The 15,947-nt window shown below is 43.6% G+C and overlaps 1 protein-coding gene across 1 annotated transcript in view; it reads left to right on the forward strand.

Annotated features, from left to right (window-relative positions):
- Positions 1–7,335: 7,335 nt before the first annotated feature.
- The window catches only part of LOC110529837 (kinesin-like protein KIF26B), a 36,349-nt gene continuing 27,737 nt past the window's right edge, over positions 7,336–15,947 (forward strand). Inside the window, exons 1-5 of the mRNA XM_021612426.2 lie at positions 7,336–7,596; positions 7,809–8,147; positions 9,427–9,921; positions 12,716–12,804; positions 12,955–13,138. Of these exons, the coding sequence (XP_021468101.2) occupies positions 7,534–7,596; positions 7,809–8,147; positions 9,427–9,921; positions 12,716–12,804; positions 12,955–13,138 (1,170 nt within the window). The 5' untranslated portion in view covers positions 7,336–7,533. The remainder of the gene's footprint in view (positions 7,597–7,808; positions 8,148–9,426; positions 9,922–12,715; positions 12,805–12,954; positions 13,139–15,947) is intronic.

The following is a 15,947-nucleotide window of genomic DNA, read 5'->3' on the forward strand; positions in this document are numbered from 1 at the left end:
TTACATACTGGATATAAAAACTCACCATCATTACGACCAGGAACACGACTTTCCCGAAGCGGATCCTGTGTTTTGCCCACCACCCGGGACAATGGATCGGATCCGAGCCGGCGAACCAAAACAACGTCGCCGTAAAAGGGGCAGACGAAGCGGTCTTCTGGTCAGGCTCCGGAGACGGGCACATCACGCACCCGAGCATACTACTCACCAATGTCCAGTCTCTTGACAACAAGGTTGATGAAATCCGAGCAAGGGTAGCATTCCAGAGAGACATAAGAGACTGTAACGTTCTTTGCTTCCCGGAAACATGGCTCACTCGAGACACGCTATCGGAGTCGGTACAGCCAGCTGGTTTCTTCACGCATCACGCCGACAGAAACATGCATCTTTCTCGTAAGAAGAGGTGCGGGGGGGTATGCCTTATGATTAACGAGACGTGGTGTGATCATAACAACATACAGGAACTCAAGTCCTTCTGTTCACCTGACTTAGAATTCCTCACAATCAAATGTCGACCACATTATCTACCAAGAGAATTCTCTTCGATTATAATAACAGCCGCATATATTCCCCCCCAAGCAGACACATCGATGGCCCTGAACAAAATTTATTTGACTCTATGCAAACTGGAAACCACATATCCTGAGCCTGCATTCATTGTAGCTGGGGATTTTAACAAGGCTAATCTGAAAACAAGACTCCCTAAATTCTATCAGCATATCGATTGTGCTACCAGGGCTGGTAAAACCCTGGATCATTGTTATTCTAACTTCCGCGACGCATATAAGGCCCTCCCCTGCCCTCCTTTTGGAAAAGCCTATAGACAGAGACTAAAACAGGAAGCTCCTCAGGTCTGTTCAACGCTGGTCCGACCAATCTGATTCCACGCTTCAAGATTGCTTCGATTACGTGGATTGGGATATGTTCCACATTGCGTCAAACAACAACATTGACAAATACGTTTATTCGGTGAGCGAGTTTATTAGCAAGTGCATCGGCGATGTCATACCCACAGCAACTATTAAAACATTCCCAAACCAGAAACCGTGGATTGAAGGCAGCATTCACGCGAAACTGAAAGCGCAAACCATTGCTTTTAACCAGGGAAAGGAGACCGGAAACATGACCGAATACAAACAGTGTAGCTATTCCCTCCGCGAGGCAAACAAACAAGCTAAGCGTCAGTATAGAGACAAAGTAGAGTCGCAATTCAACGGATCAGACACAAGAGGTATGTGGCAGGGTCTACAGTCAATCACGGATTACAAAAAGAAAACCAGCCCCGTCGCGGACCAAGATGTCTTGCTCCCAGACAGACTAAACAACTTCTTTGCTCACTTTGAGGACAATACAGTACGACTGACACAGCCCGCTACCAAAACCTGTGGACTCTCCTTCACTGCAGCCAACGTGAGTAAAACATTTAGACATGTTTACCCTCGCAAGGCTGCAGGCCCAGACGGCATCCCCAGCCCCGTCCGCAGAGCATGCGCAGACCAGCTGGCTGGTGTGTTTACGGAAATATTCAATCAATCCTTATCCCAGTCTGCTGTTCCCAAATGCTTCAAGAGGGCCACCATTGTTCCTGTTCCCAAGAAAGCTATGGTAACTGAGCTAAACTACTACCTCCCCGTAGCACTCACTTCCGTCATCATGAAGTGCTTTGAGAGACTAGTCAAGGACCATATCACCTCCACCCTACCTGACACCCTGGACCCACTCCAATTTGCTTACCGCCCCAATAGGTCCACAGACGACGCAATCGCAACCACACTGCACACTGCCCTAACCCATCTGGACAAGAGGAATACCTATGTGAGAATGCTGTTCATCAACTACAGCTCAGCATTTAACATCATAGTACCCTCCAACCTCGTCATCAAGCTCGAGACCCTGGGTCTCAACCCTGCCCTGTGCAACTGGGTACTGGACTTCCTGACGGGCCGCCCCCAGGTGGTGAGGGTAGGTAACAACATCTCCACCCCACTGATCCTAAACACTGGGGCCCCACAAGGGTGCGTTCTGATCCCTCTCCTATACTCCCTGTTCACCCACAACTGCGTGGCCATGCACGCCTCCAACTCAATCATCAAGTTTGCAGACGACACTACAGTGGTAGGCTTGATTACCAACAACGACGAGACGGCCTACAGGGAAGAGGTGAGGGCCTTCGGAGTGTGGTTTCAGGGAAATAACCTCACGTCAACAAAACAAAGGAGATCATCGTGGACTTCAGGAAACAGCAGATGGAGCACCCCCCTATCGACATCGACGGGACAATAGTGGAGAGGGTGGTAAGTTTTAAGTTCCTCGGCATTCACATCACGGACAAACTGAATTGGTCCACTCACACAGCCAGTGTGGTGAAGAAGGCGCAGCAGTGCCTCTTCAACCTCAGGAGGCTGAAGAAATTTGGCTTGTCACCAAAAGCACTCACAAACTTTTACAGATGCACAATCGAGAGCATCCTGTCGGGCTGTATCATCGCCCGACAGGATAACTGCTCCGCCCACAACCATAAGGCTCTCCAGAGGGTGGTGAGGTCAGCACAACGCATCACCGGGGGCAAACTACCTGCCCTCCAGGACACCTACACCACCCGATGTCACAAGAAGGACATAAAGATCCTCAAGGACAACAACCACCCAAGCCACTGCCTGTTCACCCCGCTATCATCCAGAAGGCGAGGTCAGTACAGGTGTATCAAAGCAGGGACCGAGAGATTGAAAAACAGCTTCTATCTCAAGGCCATCAGACTGTTAAACAGCCACCACTAACATTGAGTGGCTGCTGCCAACATACTGACTCAACTCCAGCCACTTTAATAATGTAAAAATTGATGTAAAAATGTATCACTAGCCACTTTAAACAATGCCACATAATATAATGTTTACATACCCTACATTACTCATCTCATATGTATATACTGTACTCTATACCATCTACTGCATCCTGCCATCTTTATGTAATACATGTATCACTAGCCACTTTAAACAATGCCACTTTTATATGTTTACATTCCCTACATTACTCATCTCATATGTATGTACTGTACTCGATACCATCTACTGCATCTTGCCTATGCCGTTCTGTACCATCACTCATTCATATATTTTTATGTACATATTTTTCATCCCTTTACACTTGTGTGTATAAGGTAGTTGTTGTGAAATTGTTAGGTTAGATTACTCGTTGGTTATTACTGCATTGTCGGAACTAGACGCACAAGCATTTCGCAACACATCTGCTAACCATGTGTATGTGACAAATAAAATGTGATTTGATTTTTGATTTGATTTGTTGGGTCATTGTCCTGTTGAAAAACAAATGATAGTCCCACTAAGCGCAAACCAGATGGGATGGCGTATCGCTGCAGAATGCTGTGGTAGCCATGCTGGTTAAGTGTGCCTTGAATTCTAAATACATCACTGACAGTGACACCAGCAAAGCACCCCCACACTATCACACCTCCTCCTCCATGGTTCATGGTGGGAACCACACATGCGGAGATCCTCCGTTCACCTACTGTGTGTCTCACAAAGACACGGCGGTTTGAACCAAAAATCTCAAATTTGGACTCATCAGACCAAAGGACAGATTTCCACTGGTCTAATGTCCATTTGCTCGTGTTTTTTGGCCCATGCAAGTCTTTTCTTCTTATTGGTGTCCTGTAAAAATCGAATCAAATTGCATTCGTCACATGCGCCGAATACAACAAGTGTAGACCTTATTGTGAAATGCTTACTTACAAGCCTTTAACCAACAATTCAATTTTAAGAAAAATAATTAAGAAAGTATTTACTAAACTATAATGAAATAAAAAAAATGTAAAAAAGAAGAAAGAATAAAATAGAAAAATAAACAAATAATTAAAGAGCAAAAGCTGCTTTTCTCTGTTTCTCATTATCTATGCATAGTCGCTTTAAGTCTACCCACTGTACATGTACATATTACCTGAATTACCTCGACTAACCATTGCCCCCACACATTGACTCTGTACCAGTACCCCCTGTGTATATTTATTTATTTATTTATCTAACCTTTTTTTTAAAACTAGGCAAGTCAGTTAACAGCAAATTCTTATTTACAATAACAGCCTAGCCCAGACGACACTGGGCCAATTGTGCGAGCCTCGCTATTGTTATTTTACCACTGCTCTTTAATTAAATTTAATTTAATTATTGGTTACTTTTATTTCTTATTTTTTACTTATCTATTTTTTTTACTTGACAAGTATTCTCTTCTTAAAACTTACATTGTAGGTTAAGGGCTTGTATAAGTCAGCATTTCACCTGTTGTATTTGGTGCATGTGACAAATACAGTTTGATTTGATTGTATACAGGGGGTACTGGTACAAAGTCAATGTGCGGAGGCACAGGTAGGTCAAGGTAATTGAGGTAGTATGTACATGTAGGTGGAGGTTAAGTGACTGTGCATAGATTATACAATGCAAATAGTCCGGGTAGCCATTTGATTAGCTGTTCAGGAGTCTTTTGCCTTGGGGGTTGAAGCTGTTAAGAAGCCTTTTAGACCTAGACTTGGCGCTCCGGTACCGCTTGCTGTGCGGTAGCAGACAGAACAGTCTATGACTAGGGTGACTGGAGTCTTTAGCAATTTTTAGGGCCTTTCTCTGACACAGCCCGGTATAGAGGTCCTAGCTGGCAGGAAGCTTGGCCACAGTGATGTACTGAGCCATACGAGCTACACTCTGTAGTACATTGCGGTCAAAGGCTGAGCAGGATGCTCTCGATGGTGCAGCTGTAGAACTTTTTGTAGTGGTTTCTTTACAGCAAACTTTAGTAGTGTAGAGTGCACGTGAAGAAACTTTCAAAGTTCTTGAAATGTTCCAGATTGACTGACCTTCATGTCTTAAAGTAATGATGGATTGTTGTTTCTCTTTGCTAATTTGAGCTGTTTTTGCCATAATATGAACTTGGTCTTTTATCAAATAGGGCTATCTTCTGTATACCACTCCCACCCTGTCACAACACAACTGATTGGCTCAAATGCATTAAGAAGGAAAGAAATTCCACAAATGATCTTTTAACAAGGCACACCTGTTATTTGAAATGCATTTCAGGTGACTACCTCATGAAGCTGGTTGAGAGAATGCCAAGAGTGTTCAAAACTGTCATCAAAGAAAATGTTGGCTACTTTGAAGAATCTAAAAGTTAAAATATGTTTTGATATGTGTAACACTTTTTTGGTTACTACATTGTGCCATATGTGTTATTTCATAGTTTTGATGTATTCACTATTATTCTATAATGTAGAAAATAGTCAAAATAAAGAAAAACCCTTGAATGAGTAGGTGTGTTCAAACTTATGCCTGGTACTGTATATGTTTTATTGTCACACAAATCCAATCACATTTTATTGGTTTTATTGGTTCAGCAGATGTTAATGCATGTGTAGCAAAATATGTCGTTTAACAGGGTTAGCCATAGTAGTACAGCACCCATGGAGCAAATGAGGGTTGAGTGCCTTGCTCAAAGGTCCATTGTCAGATTTTCATATAGTCGGCTCGGATATTCAAACCAGCAACCTTTCAGTTACCGGCCCAATGCTCTAACCGCTATGTTACCTGCCACCCTCAGGTCTGGTCTACCTGCCGCCCTCAGATGCCATCAGGCCTGGCTATGTCTTTGACTTTCCATTCTCTAAGTCTGACCAGGCTAGCAGAAGTGTCTGAACACAAAGTTACCATTTTAGGCCCCACTTCTTCCACCCATCCCAATGCCCACACTAGTGGTAGCATTTCAGCAGAGAAGACTGACGCTCCATCAGACAGCCGCCTACCCTGGTGTATCTGAAAGTGGTGAACCTGTATCCCAAAACCTGCTCTCCCACTGCCTTGGTCCCTTTACCCACTTGTGAAGATCCACAAGTAAGGACCCCACTCCCGCCTCAGATGTGCCTCAACAACCCCAGAAGGCTCTCCGCAGTCCTCAGAACTTTTTTAATCACTAATTGTAATTTCAACATCAGGCTCTGGCAACAGCCACCGAGGAACACACGGCCAGCAGACAAGGGCCCCAATTACCTGAAATTATGTGGCGATTTGGCATTTGCCCCAACACTTTTGATTCGGCTTATTGACACAAAAGTGTTGAAAAGAGGGACAAAGTACTGTTGTTTAAACTGATTTGCCTCATGATTTATCAACTCGTGCACAATTAATCTGTGGTCCAGTCTGGTCAACTGTAACCTACTGATAACAATCACAGTGAAATGTATGCGCTTCTCTAGGCTACATGCGTTTCTCTAGGCTGCCAGATCAGGGAAAACGCTGGGCCCCAGGAAAACAATTTTGGGATCTGTGGTGCCACCTCTGAAATCAAAAAAAAAAAACAGACAAAGCAACACCTCACGGCACAACTCTTCTCCCCTATTTGACCTAGATAGTTAGTGTGTATGTATTGATATGTAGGGTATGTGGGCATTTTGTCATTTTATTTTAATTCATGTAGTTCTGTCCTTGAGCTGTTCTTGTCTGTTAATGTTCTGGATTATGTCATGTTTCATGTTTTGTGTGGACCCCAGGAAGAGTAGCTTCTGCTTTTGCAACAGCTAATGGGGATCCTAATAAAATACCAAATACCAAATAGAATCAACATTTATAAAATTCAGTGGCGGGACTGGCCTTCCATACTATGGAAGGTCCATACTATCCATGTTGCCTATGTGCATTTTGGAGAACCCTCACTGCCCCTCAAACACACACACATTCAAATATCTGTCAATTTCCAGACATATATTGAATGTCAGATTATTGAAGTAACATTTCCACAAGAACACAGTACAGTAAAATATGGTTTCCTACCATCTAAGAATTAGCAAGCAAAATGGAGTTCATTATCAGTAATGACTGACAGCATATTTCCTAACGAGAAGTCCTCTGTGTGGGAGGTGGTGAGTGAGTGTACATTTTCTCCAAAGATCAGAGAGAATCAATTCAACTTGTTCCCAGACACTCCCACCATAAAACCCACGCTATGAACTTTCGGCACTCTGGTCCATGGAACGTCCTCAAGACACACTCACATAACTTATCTTGTAGCCAAGTCCGCTATCATCCGAACAAGCATTATGTTAGGCACAATCATATCCAAAAACCGCGAAGAAATACCCCAAATGGCCATATAATCAGAATATTTCACATGGCCTACAGACCATAAACTTCAATTGAGAAAGCAGTTTAAAAAAGATAGGCCGAATGCCACGTTTATAGTTTGCATTTCACTGCCTCCCTGTGGACAACGAGGGGAATGCACAAATAAATACAATCAGTAGGATGCCTGCGCGCTCTCCCTCTTGATGCGCTCTGACATTACGCACGCCTTCATTCACACCGCCAATAGCTCATGACAAGACGCGCAAGTGCGGATACTTTACGGGGTTAGAATAATATAATTGCTTCATACTTTTCATTTTTAAACCGTGTAAAAAAAAAAAAACAAAGCCGAGTAAAGTAGACAGCATATCCTTGTCTTTGGCTTTGTTCCGTTTTCCCTTCTCAACAACCTATTGCTATGGCATCTCTCACTCGAAGAGAGAAGGAGAGATGTCCCACAGCAGGGAACCGAATGTATTGGGTAAGGGACGCTTGATTCAATATTACTTTTTCCACATTCAGTATTTATCTTAAGTTGTTTAGATAGTGGGTTGCACAGTTCTAGTATCAACATATTATTTGATGACTCATAGGCTTTTAAAACATCAGTTTCAATTTATGTTATGATGATGTCATGGTTATTTTCTTCAGTTTGCAGTATATTAAGGTGCATGGTATTTGTACATTTCACAGACAGATGCGCCTCAATGTAAATCATCCAGATTTTACTCTGAGACTGGGAGCGGTACAGTACAACACGAGGACTGTCAATCAACAGATCGCCCCTCTCCAGAGGGTGCAGGGTCCAACGCCGACCCTCATGGAGTTCCGTGGCCAAAAACGGATGTCCCATCCCGCGCCGGAGGACCTGGGATTACCAGTGTATTTGACACGGTTAGACCCCCCATGGTGGGAAGTTGGAGCGTTCGGAAATCTGACGGAAAAGTTATTTGTGAGCATTGCACGGCGACTGTGGCTGTACTAAAGATACACGCACGGAGCCTCGTCATTCCTCAATATATCTCATGCAAGGTAGGCTAATCACTTCTTCACTTTCTATGAAAATGTGTTTTATGCAGTAAACAGTAGCATGCTTTCATTGTAGTGATACAATATACGTTGGTGACAATTTAATGGGTTTGAATTGAAATGGTCAGAAAATGGGATTCAGCCACAGATTTGTAACACATTTTAGATTTTAGACATATTTTAGCTGCCTTGACAAATCCAAATGGTCACTTACTTAGATGTTTTTCTCCCGATTGCATCTGATATGTAGCAGACATCAGTTCCTGTCATTGAGCTGACTCATAGGCTATCCCTAGAGTGAACTGATTCAGACTGATATTCATGTTTTAATAACAAAGCAACTCATGTTCCCTTCAAACCTCATTACCAGAGGTACAACGAAAACATTTGCTTCACTCTCCTATGAGAGGAATATGAAATAGAACAGGACGTTTTAAAATGAACCACAGACCATTACGTGGAGATATTACCTCATTGTTCGGACGGAGACGGTCAGTAGAAATCTGATAATGGCTTCTTGTAGTGTATTGATTTCCAGACCAGGGCCATGATGAAATCTGTCCTGTTATGAATCCTAAAGAAAATACAGGTCTCTGACAGTCTGGTTCCAGACCTGTTTGTGCTGTTTAGCCACCTCTTACCCTCTTAGGGGGAAAAAAGTGTTATGTACAGTAGAACCTAAAAGGGTTCTCCTCTGGGGACAGCCAAAGAACCCGTTTGGAACCTTTTTTTCTAAGACTGTGTGGTCATTATTTTGCCTGGTCCTAGATCAATTTGTCTCTTTGTTATGACAAACACACAACCCAAAGTTTGGCTACACAGCACAAACAGATCTATTACCAGGCTCGGTCTCAGATTTTGGCTTGGAGTTTGTTTGGGCACATCTGCATTTTTCTGGTTGACTTTGTTTTATGCAATATTGCAGTAGTCTGGGACTCAAAATGTGGGTCATTGACATTAGCAGCTTGCGGGAGAAAGGTTTTGGAATGGAAGTTCAGGGAGAACAAGGGCACAGAAACTAACATACAGTATGCTATGCCACCATCTCTGTCCTATGATAGATGCTATTATAATGATTGATTCTGGAAGTCGATGTAGACCTACTTCTTACCATGCCACATTTTGATACATCATTTCCTCAATGACAGACTGTCATCAATGACAATTAATTATTTAAAAAAATCCGCTTTTGTAATTCACTGTGATATTTGTTGTTTTTGTGATTGAATTGGACTCAATGCATAGAACCATACTGTACATTCCCTTTACATCCCTTCTGTAGGACTCCACCTTGTCAGCCTATCTCCACGACAACCTCCAAACCCACAGTGGTACCATAGACGTCTGGGCTGTGGAGGACGAGCAGAGTGGCTGTGACGTCTGTGGTGCCCACCTGAGCCAGCTGAAGCAGGAGGCCATCCACCTGATCCTAGCCAGGGAGGAGCGTGCCAAGTGGGCCACTCCATATCCCGCCAAGCCCCTTCCTGGATCCACCTCCACCAAAGCAGCACCATCTAGCCCCCACCTCTCACGCTCTGCCAGGACCCATAGTTCCTCTGCCAAGCCCTCCCCTGGACCTCGATCCACCACCTCCACAGCACCATCTAGCCCCCGCCTCTCAGGCTTCACCAGGAGTCAAAGCCCCCAGAAGACCCACCCTAGGAGGATCCTGAAGCCCACCCCAGCTGAGATGGAGAGATGGGTTGAGGAGCAGCAGCACCTGGCCTCCTCCATATCAATGTCCAGCAATAATGGAGTCACCATCTTTCCCTGCCAGGTACTGTACATCTAAAAACCTAAAGGTTGCATATCACAATATTGCCTTGATATCACAATAGCTATCGTTATTATGGAGTCTAATGGAAGCGACGTGAACAATATCAGGATAATATCATGAGTCATGACACATGACGGGGAAGGAGTAGGGGAGAGGGAAGGGGAGAGGGGAGGGAAGGGGAGAGGGGAGGAGTGGAGTGGATGCTCTCATAGAGGATGTTGTCACTGTCGGAATTGATTGACTCCGTCCGATCTGCCCCAATTAGATCCTGAGAAGTGTACATTTGCAACCTTATCGCTAATGGAGAGAATTGGGTTGTGATTTATTTTCCGTCATAAAACAGCCAGTAAAAAAAGCAGGCGGCGCAATGATCAATAGCCTGGTCATATTTAACGACTGGTGAAATATGCATAGTGCAGTATTGTAACCCTCACAGGGCTAGGTGGTAAATACAGCCGGGACGAAAGTGGATGGATGGAAGCATTTAAGGAGCCTTAAGTAGGCTACAGTAGTTTGTTCAGCCATAGGGCTCCTACCATAGGGCTTTGGTCAAAAGTAGTGCACTATATAGGGAATAGGGCACCATTTGGGAATCTACCTATATCTCCTTCAGTCCATTGTGGCTAATGAAGTGAAGTGGTCTCTGGTCTGTCAGTTTCTGACAGTGGAGTGGCTGTCTGGCTGAGGACTAGCCTGATCTCAGATCAGTTATGGTTGGCATAACAATGACCATAGGAGTTGGCTGTATGCAACACAAACAGATCTGGTACCAGGTTAGCTGCCATAGTCTATTAGACAATATGCAAAGCAGAGCATATTATACCGGCGTAAGTTTGTTATTAGGAAGGTTTCCATCCAATTGGTGACAGATTTTCATGTGAATATTCTAAAATCCGCATGAAAGAAAATGTGCACATTTTCCCGAACAGTGGTGAGTTTCCACAAAACGGATAAAAATCTGTGCGTGATGACGTAGTGCTCACAAAATGTACATTTTCGCTTACGTTTATATGTACTGAATACAAATCTGAAGTTCATTGTTTTTCCATCACATTTTCAACTCTACTGATAGTTTTGTCACCAAACTGTTGCGTTAAATAGCGAATGTGCCAACTCACATCATGCACTTTCACCGCCCTGTGAAGTTCATCATCTCTTATTTCATCTGTAGCCTAATAAACTGCACGCTTTCCTGATTGAGTTATAGTGGGAGGACCACACCCTGTGTCATTGAGTCACTCCAAGTTGACTTTGATGTGATGGTTATTATATCAATATTTGCGCATAAAGGTGTTTCCACCACTATTTCACGCATAATTCATTTTACAGGCACCAAAAGATCCCACGTCGAACAAACAAATGACCTGACGGCATTTAGAAAATTGGACTTCCTGTTTCCCTCACAGCTGTCGTGATTCTTTTTTATAAGGCATGACTTTACTCGCATAAAAGCTGTGGATGGAAACGTGACCATTGATGTGTTTTCATGTGATTTTCCACTTGTAGGAAGCAGAGCAAATGTTAGTCAAAGCTAGGTGACCTCATGCTAATGGTAATGGGAGTTTTTACACCATTCCAGTTTGAGATAGATGAGAGGACGAGGAGAGGGACAGAGAGAAGGGGGGAAGACAAAAGAGAAAGAGAGAGCGAGAGAGAGGGGGGTAGAGAGAGACAGAGTGGGGGGGTAGAGAGAGAGAGAGGGGGGGGTAGAGAGAGACAGAGTGGGGGGAGAGAGAGAGAGAGAGAGAGAGAGAGAGAGAGAGGGAGAGAAAAATAGCAGGAGAAAGAGAGATCTTCAGGGTGTGGGGGACAGGGGGTTCAGAGTTAGAAAGGAGTAGAGGTAGAATTGAACTATACCCCATGCCCCCTAAACCCATCTCATTCCAGATGTTAGTCATGCCCCAAGGTGCCTCCTGGCTCTAATTGGCATTACATGGCTGGATATTTCCTGTGGCAGTAGCAATAGAGGGAGGGGAACAGGGTTGTTATCTTGCCCTTAAAAGCTGAAACATTGATGAGACAGTAGAGCTGCAGAGGGGGCCACTATAAAACAGGACTCTGGCTGTCGCTTTCGCTCGCAGCCAAGCTCTTTGACTTCATTTCAGCAGATACACAGAGTAGGGAGTAGGCCAAAGCTTACACACACACACACACACACACACACACACACACACACACACACACACACACACACACACACACACACACACACACACACACACACACACACACACACACACACACACACACACACACACACACACACACACACACACACACACACACACACACACTAGGGCTGGAGGGAAGGGAAAGCAGGGTTGGGTTGAAGAGTCAGACTCTTCACGCACATCCTCGAGGGTATGTGGTGTGGAATAGTCAGATGCAGCACGGTCACAGTAGGTTTAGTAATGGCTCTGAGTCTGATTGTCTGAGTCATGTCTCCGTTAAACCTTGGAGCTATGTGTCCCATGTGTGACTACTAGTCTATATGTAGAGCTATATGATGAATGTCCCATTTACCTAATGTGCTTTCATCCTGATGCCCCACATCCACAGGTTAACAATTGATTCTTCTCTTGGGTTGTGTTCCAAATGGCATCTATTCCCTGGGCTATGTTACGATGTGCTGTTGGCAACTCTTTTATCATTGCCAAGCTGTACTTTGGCATGACATTGAACGAACACAAAGAGGAGTTGGCTAATAGCCAAAACAGACTGGACCCCCAGGCTATGGATATTCTAATACAGTTGAAGTATTATCTCCTAAGATAATCATTCTACTTCTCTCCAGTTTTCAGAGGAGTTCTCAGAGGGACCGAATGAGACTGTGGCTGTCCAGAGCAGTCCAATGGCTCCTGCAATTTTGTCCTTTCTGGTCAGGTATGTGTAAAACTAGTCAGTTAGATGTCTACTGAGTAGACATGGGCTCCTGCAGGTAGTTATTCACTGATGATTAATAAAAAGTCTTAAATAATCATTCAGAAGTTGAGGATGTACCTACTGAAATGTCCACATCCTATCTTTCCACAGGGCAGCCCAGAAACTGAGCCTGACGTCGAGGAGGAAGAGCCAAATGTCCGCCCCCTCTCCCGTGTCTCCTCTCCCCCATTACAACACCTGCTACAGGGGCATCATCCAGAGGTCTCCACCCACAGTCCCCACCTGCCTCCTTCAAGCTGCCAACCAACTCAAAGACGCACCCAACTTTGGCAAGGTAACCAGCTGTAGTCAGTTGTTCACCTCGTTCTTGATCAATCAGATCGTTCATGTAAAAGAGAATTTGTTCTCATTGACTTAACCTGACTACACTGAACAAAAATATAAACGCCACATGCAACAATTTTATTTTATTTTACTTAGTTAAAGCATATAAGGAAATGAGTCAATTGGTATAAATTAATTAGGCTCTAATCTATGGATTTCACATGACTGGGAATACAGAAATACATCTGTTGGTCACAGATACCTTAAAAAAAGGTAGGGGCGTGGATCAGAAAACCAGTCAGTGTCTGGTGCTTCCCCCATTTGCCTCATGCAGCGTGACACATCTCCTTCACATAGAGTTGATCAGACTGTTGATTGTGGCCTGAGGAATGTTGTCCCACTCTTTCATGGCTGTGTGAAGTTGCTGAATATTGGCGGGAACTGGAACACGCTGTCGTACACGTCGATCCAGCGCATCCCAAATGTTCTCAATGTGTGAAATGTCTGGTGAGTGTGCAGGCCATGGAAGAACTGGGACATTTTCAGCCTACAGGAATTGTGTACAAATCCTTGAGACAAGGGGCCATGCACTATCATGCTGAAACATGAGGTGATGGCGGCAGATGAATGGCACGACAATGGGCCTCAGGATCTCGTCACAGTACCTCAGTGCATTCAAATGACCATCGATAAAATGCAATTGTGTTTGTTGTCCGTAGCTTATGCCTGCCGATACCACAACTCCACCGCCACCATGGGGCACTCTGATCACGATGTTAACGTCAGCAAATTGCTTGCCCACCTGATCAGGTCAAGACCCTGGTGAGGACGACGAGAAGGCAGATGAGCTCCCCTGATGGTTTCTGACAGTTTATGCAGAAATTCTTCAGTTGTGGAAACCCAAAGTTTAATCAGATGTCCGGGTGGCTGTTCTCACACGATCCCGCAGTTGAAGAAGCCAGATGTGTAGGTCCTGGGCTGGCATGGTCACACATGGTCTGCGGTTCTGAGGCTAGTTGGATGTACTGCCAAATTCTCTAAAACAACATTGGAGGCGGCTTATGGTAGAGAAATTAACTAATCATTTTCTCGTAACAGCTCTGGTGGAAATTACCATGTTAACTGCACGCTCCCTCAAAACTTGAGACATCTGTGGCATTGCGTTGTGTGTCAAAACTGCACATTTTAGTGTGGTCTTTTATTGTCCCCAGCATAAGGTACACCTGTGTAATGATCATGCTGTTTAATCAGCTTCTTGATTAAACAGTTATGTGGATGGATGATCGTGGCAAAGGAGAAATGCTCACTAACAGGGATGTAAACAAATTTGTGCACAACATTTAAGAGTATTAAGCTTTTTGTGGAACATTTCTGGGATCTTTTATTTCAGCTCATGAATCATGGGACCAACACTTAACATGTTGTGTTTATATTTTTGTTTGGTATAAATACATGTTTAAATACATGTTTTAATAAATGTTTTATTAAATAAATAAATTGTTCTCCCACATACACTTTTTTCTGTGATTCCAGAGTCATTAAGCAAGTGAGAGTGGTTGTGTCGAGGAGTGAAGAAGATCCTATATCGCCACTCATAATACCTACCCCCATCTTTATGAAATGCTATAATGTGGTGTTAATGTCCTTTCTGTTTCTGCCCTCCCCCCTCTGGGGTATACTGTAGACGAAATCAATATGGCTGCCCTCGTGCTTCACAGATGATGGTCTAGAGTTACAGATAACAGGCCCCCATCCCATCCCTCCATTCCACCTGCACTCAGCCCAGAACAACTCAGAGAGAACCTCTTTTTTCCCTCTCTCTGTCTCCCCCTCTCTCTCTCGCTCGCTCTTTCACCCCTCTCCCTTTCTCTCTCCGGTTCTCCTTCCCACATTCTCTCTCTATCTCACCCCCTCTTTACTCTCTCTCTCAGTATATGGCTTCTTGAATAATTCAGCCCCATAAATATACGGTGACACAAGCTCAATAGCATACAGGAGTTACAGGAGTTACACAGCAAGATTTCCTCCAACAGATAGCAGACAGACTAGCTACCATCACTAGCTTTTATTATGATTCATCATCATAATCAAGGCTGATGGATTATGTTCACGGTTGGGTAGGTCACTTTCTAAATGTAATCAGTGACAGTTACAAGTTACCTGTCCAAAATTGTTATCAGTAACTTAGCTTTTGGATTACCCAAAGTAACGTAATCGGATTACTTTCATTTACTTTTAGATTACTTTCCTTTAAGAGGCATTAGAAGAAGACAAAAATGAATATTAAGAATTGAATGACATCTATTACAAGTCAATGTTAGAGTTTACATAGCTGGCCAGAAATGGATGTTGGGTTATGTAGGTTTCTAACCCATTGCTTTCTACTTCAATACAGATAATAAAATGATTAGGCTATATTTTTACATTAAAATCTAAAGTCTGTCAGATTTACAGTCATTCCAATTAATTATATTATTGATCTTCAAGAATAGGATTTGTAAATATGGAAATATAGATTAGTTTAATTCTTTAACCTGACCATAACCCCCCCAAAAAAGGAGTTATTACCCTACTCTGTTGTTTATATTTTTGTTCTGAAGGACCGATTGGATTCATTGCTTCAAGACATGGTCGAAAAAGAAATGCTGCTCTCATGGAATGGCATGCTTGGAGCACTACCAAAAACATTTGCTATAGGCTAGGCCTATTGTTTACTTTTCGGTTGGTGACATCATTGAATTAGGAATTAGAATACTTAATTAATTTCATAGGATCTCTATGGGTGACACTTTGATATCTCAATCATTTTCATCTGTTGA

This window comes from Oncorhynchus mykiss, chromosome 8 (genome assembly GCF_013265735.2).
Source record: "Oncorhynchus mykiss isolate Arlee chromosome 8, USDA_OmykA_1.1, whole genome shotgun sequence".
NCBI classification, from domain to species: Eukaryota; Metazoa; Chordata; class Actinopteri; order Salmoniformes; family Salmonidae; genus Oncorhynchus; species Oncorhynchus mykiss.